Genomic DNA, 16,238 nt, shown 5'->3' on the forward strand with positions numbered 1-16,238 from the left:
GGTTTTATGGAGGAGAATACGGAGTGCTAGCAAATGGATGGCAAGTACATTTAAAATGTCTCAGGGCTGGCCGAGCATTCTCGTATGCAATCGTGTTTGCTCCCCTCCTGGTACTGTACAGTAATGCCTGTGTAAATCAGACACTGGAAAACAGCTTCTCCTCATTGTGTGGTGTGCTTGCAGACCTTTAAGTGCAGCTAGATGGGGAAAAATTGTGCTGAAACAGTGCCAAATCTCTCTATATGGATTCCAATGAGATAGCAGTTGTTGGGACTGGTTTGTAAATGATTCATACCACTGAGTTACTTAAAACTGTCCAAAGATACATCTCTTGATATTTGTCAGTTGTGGTCTTTGCTGCTCCCTGTTTGGGTCCTTACAGCAAAAACATGATGAGCTAAAGGAATGTAACATATATGAAGGTTTGCTTTGGATTTCTTCCTTAAACTATAGCTTCTGTTAGGGCCTTCTGTGATGCATGATTTTAGTTGTGAGAATGGCTTATTTCTTTCACTTGTCTTGGTAAGCATTGTGGGAAGGTTCAATTCCTTCCCCTGCGATATATGGACTAGAGTTTACATTGGTTTTGGTTTTCCTGCTGGTTATTCTCTCTGCCAGAACAGCAGATGGATAACAAAGAATTCAGCCTTCTGAATAAAAAATCAATGGATTTAGTGCTGTTTATTTCTTCCATGTCATTGTCTACCCTTTATTGGGGTTTGTAGAGAGATCAGCTATACAGTTTAATAATAGTGATTTATATTGCAAGCAATGTGTTTCTTTACTATATGATTATGCATTCTAAAATTACTATTCATAGCCCTACAGTGATATGTGTTCTGACTTCTTTTCCTTAAGCCTTGCCTTAACTAAAGGCATGGTGCAAGCAGGAACAGGAAAGATTTAGAAAATGGTCTTTCAAGGTTGAGGTTAGATCACTGTTAAGCTCTTATTTTTGAAAAGGCAAATTAAGAGAAGGTTCTGAAGACCATGTTGCACAATGAGCTGTGTGGTTAACCCTGGCTAGCTCCAGCTGTAAGGGTTTTTGAAAGCACATAGCGGAGTGCCCTTTGACTGACTTCCTTTCTTCAGCTAGTTCCGTACGTGATTAGTATTGTTAACGTATCTTGCTTCCCTGATTTGTTTCCTCCTCCTCAGTCCTGAGGATGTCTTAAATTGCAGTCTTTATAAAAATCGGAAAACTCCCAAGAGTGTTTGTTAATGTAAGGCTTTTCAAAGACATCTAGATAAGAAAAGATCTAAATCTTACTATTACCCCAGCATAACAGTAACAGCAGACTGACTGGTATGCTGTTTGCAAAGACACACAAAAGTTTCATCAGTTAGCATTGCTAATGCCACTACAAGGGCCAGACCCGTAAAGATACCTAGGTGTCTCACGCCACACTGAATTTGAGCATCTGGGCCTTGTGAGCAGGTATTTCATAGACCATGTAAGAGCTTCCTTTGAGAGCATAAGAAAAATTTTAACAGCTGAGACTGACTTGATGCTTCTCTGTCTGAAAGTGCTTTTTGTGGTCTTTTCTCCCTTTCCTCAGCCACTGAGCATCTTTGATGTCCAGTTTCTGAATGCAGTTGGAGACCTGTTGGACCTCATTCCTGCATTATTTGAGTATTCTGCACGGAGTGGACAATGCAATGTGGAGCCAGGAAGCCATGGGAAATATCAGTGGGATATGGGTCACTGCTCTGCACTCATTAAGGTAAGCACCAAGAACTTAATCTCCAGTGACTGTGTTGATTTGTAGTGTCATGAGTCTGCATTTCTGGAGTCTTCAGTGTTTATGTTGCGTGTGCATAAAGAGACTCCTGTCAATTAAGGTGCTTTTATGCAGTTGTCATTTGTGCCTCTATAGGATTTTGGGTCCAGTTTTTCTCACTCCTGTTCAAGGGCAGGGAAAAACCGAACCAAAACAACCACAGAGACTGACAATGAAAAGCTACTAGAATTACTAGGGAATGGGGAACTACCATGGAGAGGAGACTGGAAGAGTAACTTGTTTCACCTAGCCAAGTGAAGTCTGAAAGGGAGTATTGCAAACGTCTACAAATACACTCGGCAGATAAGCAGGGAGAAAGGGAAGAGGGTTACTTAAAGTAAAGGACAGTGCTAGCACAAGAACAAATGGGTGCAAGTGGCTGATGTTCTCTAAGTGTTAATAGTGATACTCTGGAACAGCTTTCCAGTGGGAGTAATGACAGAAAAAACGCTTTTAAGGTAAGTGGCTGATACATGGATTCTCCGTATGCTGACTAGATCCTTGATAATTTTAACTGAAAAATTTAATTGCCACCATGATGTATCTCAGAGCAACAATATTCACCTTAAACTGAGAAGCATTCATTCAAGGATTTGCCTACAGCAAGAGGTTTCTGAGCTAACAACAAATCTTAGAAGCAGTGAAATACTTTGAAAAGATGTACTATCATAATATATATTTACATTTTCAAATTGAATTTACTTGCATTTGCTTCTGTACTTTAAAGTCACCCAGAGGCATTTTCAGAGAAACATCATGTTCTAAGTTAATGTTGGATATGTTTGCAGAGAGCTGATCTGAGTGTGTAAATACAAGTATTCAAGAGGAAACTGGGGAAACAAAACATACTATGTGATGCAGGTGTCCCAAAAAACCCTAAGCTGTTTCATTTTGAAAAATAACAAGTAATTATTTGAAAACAACACATGGGCAAGAATTCTTTCCAGAGGTTTCAGAAATTCATTGTTAAGTACACAGTTAAAAGCACAAGAATCTGTTCCTTCTTGAACAATGCAATTAATCAAACTACTCAAAACAAGTTGTTCTCCCAGTTTCTATCAAGTACAAAACATGCAGAGTATAGTAGGGTCTGAAATTATTCATCTTTCTGCTTCTGTTTTCCAGGTTCTACCTGGATATGAGAATATATATTTTGCCCATTCCAGCTGGTTTACATATGCAGCCACACTGAGAATATATAAGCATTGGAACTTCAATATAGTTGATCCAGACACTACCACCAGCCGTGTCTCATTCAGCAGTTACCCAGGTAAGGTAAAGAAAACCAAAACAATGTAGATATCCAAGATGGCACGGACCATCTTTATTGTCTTGCAGATGTCTTGCCTGTAAAAAGGATGATACCTCAACAAGCACTGACTTCAATCCACCTTAAAACTTTTAGCCACCGAGAGGACAAAATGTAGTCTTCAGTTTTCTGGCTTGAACATGATATTGTTGTTGTCATCATCTTTTGTTGTTGATTAATCACTTTAAGTGCTCTGAATAGTACTAGTTAAATATTCTACCTCTGGCACAAACATGCTGCTTTGAATTCTGCTTGTGTAGTCTGCAGTCATATCAACTGTTGAACTCCTCACCTTGCCTATAGCATTCGCATGTTTGGTAATAACAGTTTTGTGGCATGACTCGTGCTGTAATGGGATTATTAGAGAGTATCAAACGCTAGCCATGTGAAATTGTATTGACTTCTTTGGTGTTGGGTTAGCAAACCTTCAGTTCTTTTCTTTGGTCCCCCCACCCTCTTCCAGCTTGTCTATAAGGTGTTGCAGAGTGGAGTATTTTTTTTCTGCTTATTTCATGTATTAGTAATATAGCCAGCCAGAATATTTAAAATCTCTCTTGGGAATATTAGGCAGCATATAATATTCTGAAGTTTCCTGGAAGAATGTTAGAAATTGCCAGCAGTTAATGTTTAAGTGGTAAAATATGTACTCTTGCTAGAGTAGCACCAAGAAATGTGAACATGAAAAACCAAAGCAAATCTAAGACTCTTAAGAGTGAGTTAGCATTGTGCAAGTTTTTAAAGGTGGAATTTCAAATTCAAAAATACCCAAACACTCAATCTTCATAAACTTTGTAAAGCGAAGTATGCGCCGTAGGAGACTGTCTCATTCTGATGAAATTTTGGTGGGTGATGATTTCAAAATGTGCTTTGTTCAATTACTGTGCTTGCCTTACTACAAAGGCAAGGGTCCTTCATGGCAAGGACTCCTGAGACTGTGACTGGGAAACTGTTTTGAAAAGCAGTTGCATTCATTTCATGTTGAAAGCAAGTCTTTTTCTGTGGGTTTCTGACACTCCTCAGTGACCCTCAGGAAGGCAACATCTTCTGATGACTGAGATTTTTGCTTTGACTGAGGAGCAGAGGTATTCTGGTGAATGCCTGTTAAGCGTACAGCCTTTCAAGAGCTTGGGTTATCTCTGATTCCCTTGGACGAATTTCGCTCGCTTGTTGCAAGGAATTTTGCCGAGCCTGTGTAACATGGTAGAAAGCCAAGGTTTCTCTCTCAGCTCTGTTCATCACCTGAATGTACAGAAGGTTATTCTGGATCTTGTATCTCTCAGCAGAAATACTGTTGAGAGTATATAGTATATAGAAATACTAGTTCTATATACTAGTATATAGAAATACTAGTACTATCCTTCAGGAGAATGTGGCTGTTTCACAAGTGTTGCATGCTGCATTGTGCTGCAGATTCAAAACTGGGGATCAGGATCAGCCATGCAGAGCATTTATTATTTTATTTTTGGTGGTTGTCTATGGTGATGTCTCTGGGTTGTTCCTTTTGTGGGTTCTTTGTGTAAAGTGAAATGCGAGTCTTCTGTTTTGATGAGACTGATGAAGTGTGCTGTATGGGAGGTTACCTGAAAATCAGCTACTACTACGCTGAAATGCTCAGGGTCTGTTCACAAGTGTACAAAATCCCAGTGTGCTTCCCTGAGACTGTTGAGATTTGCAGAGATGGCTCGTTTAAAAGCTTGCTTGTGCCAGGTAGACTCTGACATAGTGATGTGGTAAGGTGTACTTCTACCAACAAAATTGAGTTAGAACTGTTGCAAAACATAGTTCCCATGGCTACAGTGAAGTGTGAGAGACCTGTGGTATGCAAAGTGTACTCACTGGCTGCCTAATTACAGGATACTATCACAAGCACTAGGCAAGCATAATCCATTGACTACAGCAAATTGCAGTAGCTGTGGGTGTAGTTCACAAACTTGCAGCTTTCCAGGGGATGAGTAGGCTCTAAAGCACTGGCTTGGTAATGATCTAGGGACATCACAGAGGAAGGAGGGAACTGCCAAATTCCTTTGCTCCGTGTTGTGATGAGATGAAGCCTTCTATTTTTAGGGCATCTGACCAAGGAATCTGCAGGTCCTGGCCATGGTTCATCTTGACGACTGTAACTTCTCCCTGCATGCAAGTTCTCACTCTTATTCTCTGTCCTGATAGACACTAAGAACCAGTAAGAAAGGCCAAGCTAATAAGCTCTCCTGAATAGTAACATGATCCAGATGTACATAGAAGTATTGACTTTTGGAGGAAACAAAGAGCATTAAAAGACAGGTGTCCTTCCAGGCCTTCAGTGACACCTCAGTGAGTAATTAAAAGATTTCTGTCATCCAGTAGATTGGATATGAAGTAAAACTCTTCTGCTGTCCAAAAGCTGTGTCAGAAAAGCATGAAGGAGTCATTTGCCTCCTCAGAAGGAATGTGCCAACTCCCTGATTTCTCCTGGGGTCACAGAGTAAAATTGTCCAGATTGTTTATTTACTGAATTTCAAAAGACAGGCTACTACACTGCAAAAATTAATATTTGTTGTGACTCAAAGGATATAAAGATTAGTCACTAACCATGATGCATGTCAGTGTGTGCATTATGATACAGCTAGTGGGCCTCATGCTTCCTTGCTTCTGCTGTGTCTGAGCAGGTAGGAGGACAGGCAGGAACTGCAGAGTCCATCCTGGCTTCCCCAGCAGTTCCCCACATTCCTGCCAGCATGCTCAAATGTCCAGTGTTACAGCATGTCCCCACTTTGCTGCTTTGTCCCTTTCAGAGCAACAGTAGCGCTCCAGAGGCACAGTCAAGTGGAAATGAATGGTAGTAATAATCTCTGCTTTTGCAGAATGATTTAGCCACTCGCTGCTCGTTTCCACACTAATCCTAATCCTCAACTGAACTCCGCTCATAGTCTTAGCTTTCTCTTCTGTTGAAAGCATCTGTGCAGAGCTGCATGCATGACAGCTCTGTGAACCTCTGGAAAGGAGGAATGTCTCTGAGCTGAATGCTTGGGCACCCCCGACTTAAGTGTCTTGTTCAAGCTCTGGACATAAATACTTAATGTGATTGGTGAATCCATGCACAGCAGGGAGAACTTAAATTGTACAGACACGTTACAGTTGCTCACAAATGTTGAATGAAGCTATGCTCATTTAGGGGGGTAAGAAATGCGATGACAGCAACTAGGTAGGTGCTCTGTTTTGCAGGACATACCTAGTAAGATCAGAGAAAAAGCCCCCCCCCCGCAGTCACTGCTATACACTGTCCCATTGAGGCATTCAAACAAATGAGCCCAATTAACTGATGAAATTTGCAGTTTTTCTTGAACAGCAGCTCCCAAGATTTCTGTCTGTTTGGATGGACCTCTTATTGAACAGTTAGTTTCAAACCACATTTAAGAAAGAGAGTCTACCATTTGGACGCAAGCACTCTGGTTTGGGTAGTGACCTGCTTTCTCTGGGCTGAGCCACAGTCTTGTTAAGTATGTTACTCTGATTTTAGCTCTTTAAGCAAAACAGTTGAGAAGTTTACTGCCACCTGTGCTCCTCTGGTCTGCTGTTGGGATCTTGCTTGGTTGAGACGGGCTATGACACGGGAACAAGATGGCACAAGTTGTCTTGACGGATGGCTATCCATGTGTTGCTATGGCAGGAGAGAGAAGTGACATGTGTCCTTTGTTTTGACGTAAACTGGTGTTAGCGCAAGATCAGAAAGTGCAGCATTATCCTTCCCCACAGCCTCAGCAAGAGCTAGGAGAAAGGAAACATGGAAATGGTGGTAGCCCTTGTATTCAGGGGACCAGCTTGCTCATGAGGTATTGCCAGACCATTTCTTTCTTCCCTGCTCCCTCCAACATCTGTCTAAAACCTGTAGGGAAGCAGAGGAAAGTGTCTGATGCACTTTGGAGATGACAGGCCAGAGCTATAGTGTGGGACATGCTATTTCTTAGTGCCTAGGAGAGGTCTGCAAGTGGAAGGAAGGCAGCTGGCAGGAGTTCAGTCTTGGCATGAGAAGCATCTGCTGATGGGATTAAGAAAGCTAATCCAGAGAAGGCATCTCCTTTCCTGTTGTCAAGTGTGTTTATAGCCCAGAGCATCAAGCATCTCAGCTGGGAGATAACTCTCATCCCTATGAAGTGATGGCTAGACCTCATGTCTCTGGCTTCTAGCGTGTAATACTGACCCTTTCTGTGCTTGACTGAGCACAATGACCTTCTAAAACACCAAAAGAGCTGTCCTATCTGGTTCAGAAAGAGCAGAGAACTCTTGTTCTCTAGGAACAAGAGTTGCCAGGAACGTGTTACCCCCCACATACTCTTTGGTGTGCTGACTCTCTGGAGAACACTGTGGCTCAGATTTAAAAAAATATTTTGCTTTGCTTGGCTGATTAATATTGTCATGATGAATGAAACTTGAGACTCTGGAAACTTCAGTTTTCCAGTGGTGAATGGAAACTCAATCTAAATGGCTCAGACCCAGAAGATGCAATCAGAAGTGCTTTTGCTTGTTTCTATGTAGGAAGAATCGGGTTTGTTGCAGGGGGGGGGGGGAAATAAATTGATTGAGATTTGCTGACAAAAATGGGAGATGGGTTTACAGAAAAAATAGGTGAACTGTACAGTGAAATAACAGTTGACATAAAAAGCATTTTTAATTAAAACAGATCCTCATACATACTTAAAAAGACAAGAATGACACAAGAGGACACCAAATATCTGCTGATATCTCTAGGCTTCACCCAGGTTTTATTTTTGTGGATCTCTTTCCCCTGTTCTATGTCTTTTAACTTCCCTTTGTTTCAGGGGTGCTTGAAGTCAAAATGGTAAATGTCTCAGAATAATTAGGCTAGTAATAGTGTATCATGGAGGGCACACTGTATTATAAAACACTGCAGGATAAAACTTGGTAAATACTAAGGCCCAGAAGGAAATCCCCTTGTTTTCAGCTTGGCTGAGCTTTGCAATTTATTTGAATTAGAGTTCAAACTTCAGTTAATTCAGCATTATCCCTTGTGTTGACACTTGCTTTGAGTTGAGTTTTTCTGTTTTATCTCAGCTGTTGATTGAAAAAGAAGAAAAAACTATTCAGTTTGTTTTGAAGTAGGGCACTTAGCATTGGCATCCACATGGGAATTGGCTCTGTTTGTTTGGGCAAGCACTTGACTTGGTACACAACAGTTTATCGCTGGAGTATCCCATATCTTTGTATAAAATAGACTGGCAGAGCCAAGTTTAGAGTGTTTCTCTTCTTATTCTTACTTATTTGAGAGAGAACCTTGCTGTTGATGTACATAATTTATTGACACTTTTTCTGTCTCCAAGTATAAAATACTAGTAACCATAAGCTGCCATGGTTCTTTGTCTGTTCTATACTGACATATTTTTAGAGAACAGTTGACCACAAAGTATATTTTCCTGGATTGGTTCTGATTTGAGAACTTGAGACTTTAACGAAATCATGCTGAAACAGAGCCCTTAAGCATTACTTTTGCTTGAAGGAGGTCTGCCTTTTGATGAAAACTCAGCAATAGGAGGCAGAGCTGAGTCGTCTTTTTGGCTGTCATAGGTTGCTGACCTTAGTTCGTTTGCAGAGTGCATTAATAAAGCTTGCTGTAGAAGATTTCATAGTGGAACTCAACGATTACACTGTTGCATAGCATTTTAGCATTTTGTACCCTTTGAAGAGTGATACCATTAAAAGCTCATTAGCAAGAGAGCAGGTTCTGGATGACTTCCCCATCAGGAGCTCAGTTAACCTTCTTTCCCCAACTTGGCAGCAGCTGTATCTTCTGGGGAATCTCAAAGTCAAATTATTTCTGCTTTGTAAGTAGTCACCATGCTATCCATGGCATTGTAGCTGACCTTTGCAGCTCTGGATACCACCTCCTGGCATGGGATCTGCAATTGGACCTAGTACTTCTGTTGGCATGTAACCTGGGAGGGAATCCTGCCCAGGGATCCATCACTATGTTGAGTTTGCAGGGCTGATAGGCATAAAAAAACCCCAATGACAACATGTCAGAAAGAGGAGTGGGTAAAACTTTCTGTCATGTACAGGATGTGGTTTATGATTTAAGAGGTGTCCATTTCTTGGAGATGCTTTTAAGAATAGTTAGACTGGAAAAGATTAAACTAGAAGGAGGATTTTTCTGCTTGCCTTGATTTTAGTCCAGAAGGGATTAATTTAAAGGAATAGCTGTTGTCCTTACAGAATAAAAATCTAAAACTGAAACTCGTTGATGAAAATCTCTTTGTGGAGTTTGTACTTTTGTTTTGGTTTTCTTTGTTGTATTTTTTAAAGGAATTTCTTGGAAACAAACACTCACCAGGCACTTACAGTATGTAATCCTCAGCATAAGAATAAGACATAGCTTGACATATGAAGGAGAAACTTCCAAGCTTGGGATGCAAACATGAAGCAAATGCTCTAGACAAAGAATTAGGTTCTGTGTTGAAAGCATGACAAATGAGAAACTGTGCTGACAGGTGGCCTTAAAGCACTTGGCAGAATTCACCACCTCACCTTTAATATTTGTGCAGTTTGATTTCAAACACACATGTTGACTCATTCATATCCTCTTGGCTTGTCTCTCTGTCTTGTTCTTTGTGAACCTTTCATATAACTCTTAGATAACAAATTTTGTATTATTGCTGTTTAAGGCTTTTTGGTGTCCCTGGATGACTTTTACATACTAGGCAGTGGCTTGGTAATGTTGCAGACTACCAACAGTGTGTTTGACCAAACCCTCATGAAGCAAGTGGTGCCTGAATCCCTGTTAGCTTGGCAGAGGGTCCGCATTGCTAACATGATGGCAGATGGTGGCAAAACTTGGGCAGAAACCTTCTCGAAGTGCAACTCTGGTAAGTACACTTCCATATGAATCTTTGAAAAAAGGATGTGTTCCCTCTCCCCCTTGTACCCTTTTCCTTGCCCAGGCAGGACATGTAACTCTCTCTTTGCTCTCATGGCTAGGGACCTACAACAATCAGTACATGGTGCTGGACCTGAAGAAGGTCAAGCTGCAGAAGAGCCTTGATGATGGTGCATTGTACATTGTTGAGCAGATCCCAACCCTTGTGGAGTATTCTGATCAAACAAATATTCTCCGGAAAGGTAATGGCTTCTATAGTAGTTACTGGCTTAGGGAAGCCATCTTTTTGTGCCAGCTGATGGAGAATCGTGCTTTGTACCTGGGAGAGGTTTATTGAACACTAGTGCTGAGTTTCAAGTTAGAAAGCTTTATGTGAACATCCCTGTCCTGGTTTCGGCTGGGATAGAGTTAATTTTCTTCTTAGTAGCTGGTACAGTGTGTTTTGGATTTAGTGTGAGCATGAAGTTGATAACACACTGATGTTTTAGTTGTTGCTAAGTAGCACTTAGGATAAGTCAAGGATTTTTCAGTTTCCCATGCTCTCCCAGCAAGCAGGTGTTCAAGAAGCTGGGAGGGAGCATGGCCAGGAGAGCTGACCTGAACTAGCCAAAGGGATATTCCATACCGTAGGATGTCATGCTCAGTATATAAACTGGGGGGAGTTGGCTGGGAGGGGTGGATTGCTGCTTGGGCATTGGTCAGTGGGTGGTGAGCAATTGCATTGTGCATTCCTTGTCTTTTCTTGTTGGTTTTTTTACTTGTTTTTTTCTTTTTTTTGGTTATATTCCTTTTCATTACTTTTATTATTATTGTTAGTAGTATATTTTATTTTACTTTAGTTATTAAATCATTCTTATCTCAACCCATGAGTTTGGGGTTGGGTTTTTTGGTTTTTTTTGTTTTTTTTTTTTTTGATTCTCTTCCCCAGCCCACTGGGAGCAGGGGGAGCAGTGAATGGCTGCATAGTGCCTAGTTGCTGGCTGGGTGTCGTGGTTTAACCCCAGCCAGCAACTAAGCACCACGCAGCCGCTCACTCACTACCCCCCCGCCTCCAGTGGGATGGGGGAGAGAATCGGGAAAAGAAGTAAAATGGTTTAATAGAACAGAAAAGAAGAAACTAATAATGGTAACACTAACAAAATGATAATAGTAATAATAAAAGGATTGGAATATATAAGTGATGCACAATGCAATTGCTTACCACCCACTGACTGATCCCCAGTTAGTCCCCGAGCAGCAATCCCCCCAGCCCCACTCCCTCCAGTTTATATACTCGACATGATGTTACATGGTATGGAATATTCCCTTGGCCAGTTTGGGTCAGCTGTCCTGGCTGTGTCCCCTCCCAACTTCTTGTGCCCCTCCAGCCTTCTTGCGGGCTGAGCAGGAGAAGCTGAAAAATCCTTGACTTTAGACTAAACATTACTTAGCAACAACTGAAAACATCAGTGTGTTATCAGCATTCTTCTCATACCTAACTCAAAAACATAGCACTGTACCAGCTACTAGGAAGACAATTAACTCTATCCCAGCTGAAACCAGGACACTGGGGTTAAACCATGACAATCCCTCTGTTGCCAGGTCTATAACGTTGTATTCGTTTCTCCTGTATGCTGTGGCAGAAGCAGGGGAGGGAAAAATAGACTTCTTTCTTTCTCTCTTTTTCCTGCTCTTTTTTTCTCTTATTACTTTGTCCTGTCTTAGAGACCCATGAGGAAAAGGTGAGGTCTATTTGAAGCAGTACTAAATAACTGTGATGCTGTGGGCTACTTTAAATGTTTGGTGAGTGGGTCACCCTACAAGGAGATAAGCTTTTAAATAAGAGAAGAAGTTGTCTGTTAAATTCAGCTCCTGAACTTTTCTGGAGCTCTGTTATCTGATAAATATGTGCTGTTTAAAAGATTCCTTAATCCCCCAACAAGACTAGCAACAAGTTGATGGAAAACAAGCAAACAAAAATATAGGTGAAGAAAAACAGCTGCTGGCAGGTTTCATTCACAAGTATTTTCTAGGCACTTTGTCAGCATCCAAAAGCCTAAGCTCATTCCACAAATCTAAGTGTATGTCTGGTGCTTTCTGCTTCCTCTTCCAATCATGTGCTCAGGAGGTGAATTGAGGAATTGTTCTTTATCATCAAAATGACTAGAAATGCATTTATGTTAGCAGCTGGGGTTGTTTTCCTTTGGAATTTTCCCTTGTGTCTGGCTCCTTGGAAGGTTCTGGCTTATTTTATTGCCACAATGTCAATATGGCTTTATGAGATGTTTCTCATTGATAATTTGGAAAAAATCTCTTGTCTCTCCCTTTATGCTTCTCTGGCTCCTTTATCTGTTGAAGATAGGAAAGTAGGCTGTTGCATCTTATCTTCCAGTGTTTGTGTGTACTGCAGATGGTGAAATGCCTTGGGCTCCTCTGTGCAGTGTTGTGGATTGTGGTGCAGACAAAAAAAAGCTAATGGAGACCTCTAGCTCTGGTGCTTGAAGCAATGCAACCACATCATGGCAGTGCCTCACCTGTGCAGACTGAACAGGCTTAGAGGGTTCCCTGAGGTCCTTTTCAGCAGTGATTAGAGAGAGCTGCTCTGTGGGATTCCCTGTAGGACTGAGACCAACCCCTGGGCTTGGGCACACAGTGACCACTTATTCCCTCCTAGGAGATCTCGTGGTTGCTCTGTTCTGGAAGGTGGCAGCATTCATTAGAAGTTACATTATTTTACATTTTCAGTATGGCTTTTCCCAGTTATCTAAATGCACCTTATGTGTATTGGATAATGCAGCAGTCAGTCTCTGGTAGCTTAAAAATGAGAAGGGCAGCCCCCAGCAAACAGGGTGGACTAAGCACTGCAGGAGTGCTACCTTAGAGACCTCAGCTGCTGTAAGCCAGCACTGCTCCTGTAAGCAGCAGATTTGGACTCCTCCATGCCACGCAGGACACCAGACAAGTCCCATCGAGGCCCCTGCCCTGTTCCCTGGTGCTCGGAACAGCCCAGGTGAAGGAAGTTTGCCTTTCTCAAGAGCAGTGCTGGCTTGAAGTGTTTGTAGAGTACCTGACCCTGGCACACTCCATAATTGCCTTGTAGCTGGTATCCAAAGGTAACGCACTTCTAACACTCTGGCTGGTCAGAGCGAGTTTGTGCCAGCATTGGTTTTTTAAGTCTCTTCCGAGCATAAACCTAGAAACAACAGAGAATGAGAATTGAGTTCTCAGGTGAACAAAGACAGGCATTGCTGTAGTAAGCCCTGTATCCAAGGAAGAAGGGAGCATTTTCTTGTATGAGTTTGAAAATAGAAAGTTGGGGTTTTGTGTGGTGTTTTTTTTGTTGTTGTTTTTTTTTTTTTTTTTTTTTTTCTATGGCTTCTGTCAGCTTGTGTCTTAGGCCAGTGGAGGTGAGTTCTAAAAACCAGGAATCTCTTACACTGCCTTTTCCAGGCAAAGATGTCAAGGTGCTTTCTGTATGCTGACAAAGAAAACTCAGGAATCCTTTAAAGCAGTTGAGGGAGAGCAGTACTGCCTCCAGTATAGGGACAGGGCACAGGAGTGGGCTGCAGTTCAGATTTCCTGATGATGAGCAAGTAGTGCATCCATTTCAGCATCAAAAGCATCACATCAGATCAGAACCTAGGATCTCAGTCTCTTCTACCATACACCTAATCTTCTCATTGCTCTCTCTTGATATTGCTGAGATCTCTTGCTCTGATGGGCAGAGGAGGAGAGCATTTTGTTTCAGAGAATTTTTGCTGCCTTCACGTTGTCTTCCTCACCCCCTTTTCAACCTTAGAGCATCTCTGACTTGTTTTTGTTACTGTTCACCCTGCCAGGCCTAACAGGCAGGTTTCACTGGCTTAATACCAGCCCTTGAAATAGTTTCTTCTGTTTTAGCAACAAAAAGTTTTTCCAGGTAGGGAATGGGGTCATCTGTATGCACTGCGTTCATGTGAGACAATAGCACCTTTTTGAATCACAACTAAACCCTACCGATTTGGAAGCTGATGTATCTGTATCCTCCGGCCCACGTTGTTAGAGGCTGGCAAGTGTGCTTATTTATGGAGGACAGCTGTATTACAACACACCACATACACAACCTGTTTCCTTCAGGTAGGCTCTAGGTCACGTAAGCAAATGCCAGCAGACAGGGTGTTCCCGTCAGCTGTGTGCTAGGCAGGACCCAAGCTGGTAAGGCCTCCACTCAAGTCAGCATTCCAGTGCTTATGCTGTCTGCATATCTGTCCTTTGGGAAGTTTGGTTTGTACCTCTGTCTATCACTCCCAGTGAGTCCCAGTTCATTTTCTTGAGCACCTTACAGCCAGACTCCTTACGTTGTGCTGGGCTGATGTAAATACATGCAACACTGCATTTACTGGTGTCTAGACAGTAAATCTCTAAGCCAAATCCTGTTGTGTGTGATTTGAGAAGCAACATTCCCCACTGACAAGAGAAACTCTAGTGCTTTGGAGAGAACCTGAAAATGTGCTGTTCTCAGGACTAGCTCAGGTTATATACTCTCTGCCTAAACATCCCTTGGTGCCTGCCTTGCAAAAAATAAACAAAACAAAACAAAACAAAAAAACCCCAAAAAACAAACCCAAAACAAACAAAAAAAAACCCAAAGAAAAACCAACCCCCACAAAAAACCGTTAAGGTATAGGTATCTATTTTTATTCCTTTCAGGACCTGCTGTACCCAGATCCTGACCTGCATGGTCTCTGGGCTCTTTACAAGCTTTTCTGCTTTCTAGACTAGTCTTGTTTCAGGCAGTTTGTATGTCACCTACCTAAAACTCTCTCTGGAGTTCTGGCTGGTGTAACCCTGCTCTTTAGAGTTAACAAAACTGCAGGATTCACACTTGCTCTTGGAAAAGTTAGGGCAGGGCTCTGCTTTGCTGATCAATCACTTAACGGTCAGAGTGATTTGACATACTGGCAAACGTGCAGTTATCCCCCATCTTTCCTTATCACTGCGTGCAACCACAGCTTTCCAACTACCACTGCACAAAGCATGTGTGTGTGGTTCTTTGCTGGCCTGCCTCCTGTTCACCCCTATTAGCTCTGTGGTCCATGTGTGTTTGTGTGTCTCCGTCCATCCCTGACATCTCAGCATGGTGTATTCCTCTGCCTTGGTGAGATGGGAATGCAGGGGAAAAAGGGAGTGACTTGAAGCCTCTTGCTGGGAAGTTTGGTGGAGGTAAATGATCTTACACTCCTCTGAGGTTGAGCAGGAAAACCTCTGCAGGAGGGCTGTGGCTGCTCTGCATGTTTGCCTCAGACTCCTGCAAGTCTGATCTCAGCTGTTTTGCAGAGTGAGTCCTCAGGGTGGAAATCTGGGGGCGGGTTGCCTCGGTACAGTCTCCAGTGGTGTTACACTGGGAGTTAGTCCTGGTCATGCCAGTGACTATTGCCTTATTTTCTTGTGTTCAAACCAGTTTGATGTGTTATTCCTTGACATGCTGTTAAGGCAATGCAGCATTGAAAATAGTTTATTTTTCTTTTTTGATATAAGCAAGAGTGTTCAGCTTTTTTAAGTGATTAACAGATAAGGTTTTGTTTCTGGCAGGTTACTGGCCTTCATACAATATCCCTTTCCATGAAAAGATTTATAATCTCAGTGGGTACACAGCATACGTTGAGAAGTATGGCATGGATTTCTCTTATGAGCTTGCTCCAAGAGCAAAAATCTTCCGTCGAGACCAGGGCAAGGTGACCAACTTGGAAAGCATGAAGTACATCATGAGATACAACAGTAAGACACATGTTTATGTACTGTAGAGCTGATCTTAATAAAGCAGTGTTACTTTTATTTCTTGGATTATAGAGGGAAGCTGCAGCCTCACATACGGGTCAGAGTTATATTACCCTAGGTGCAGAGTACACACAAAGTAAAAAGATAACACAAGCTTACTGTTGAGGTAGGAAGCCAGGCTAAAATTACTCTAACAGAAACAAGACTGGGTTCCTGCTAGAACAAAGGCCCTTGGGCTTGCTGTTTGACCTTTCCAGAGAGCTTCTGACACTCCAAGAGACTCTGTGGACTGCTAATACCTAATATATCTACAGCCTGTCGATCTTGAAAGCCTTAAATCCTAAGCAACAGTTAGGTCAGATCAGACCAGAGAATTTAGCGTAGAACTTCAAGGTTTTTTTTTTTACCCTGATCTGGCAAATGATCTTTGGTAGGTAATGCTCTGCTCTGCTTTTTCCTGACAGGGTTCTCCTTAACTGGATTAAAACCAGCTTAATTAACTTCTTGCTAAGTGCATCTCTAAGTACAGATAGCTTTAGATGCTATA

General features: G+C 42.0%; 1 protein-coding gene across 2 annotated transcripts in view; it reads left to right on the plus strand.

The window, feature by feature from the left end:
• Nucleotides 1-16,238, plus strand: part of PLBD1 (phospholipase B domain containing 1) — a 40,759-nt gene that overhangs the window by 21,971 nt on the left and 2,550 nt on the right. For both annotated transcript variants that reach the window (XM_030003209.2, XM_041120583.1), the window contains 5 exons: nucleotides 1,560-1,724; nucleotides 2,907-3,051; nucleotides 9,744-9,944; nucleotides 10,057-10,197; nucleotides 15,506-15,691. In XM_030003209.2, the coding sequence (XP_029859069.1) occupies nucleotides 1,560-1,724; nucleotides 2,907-3,051; nucleotides 9,744-9,944; nucleotides 10,057-10,197; nucleotides 15,506-15,691 (838 nt within the window). The remainder of the gene's footprint in view (nucleotides 1-1,559; nucleotides 1,725-2,906; nucleotides 3,052-9,743; nucleotides 9,945-10,056; nucleotides 10,198-15,505; nucleotides 15,692-16,238) is intronic.

Source organism: Aquila chrysaetos, chromosome 26, assembly GCF_900496995.4.
Source record: "Aquila chrysaetos chrysaetos chromosome 26, bAquChr1.4, whole genome shotgun sequence".
Taxonomy (NCBI): domain Eukaryota; kingdom Metazoa; phylum Chordata; class Aves; order Accipitriformes; family Accipitridae; genus Aquila; species Aquila chrysaetos.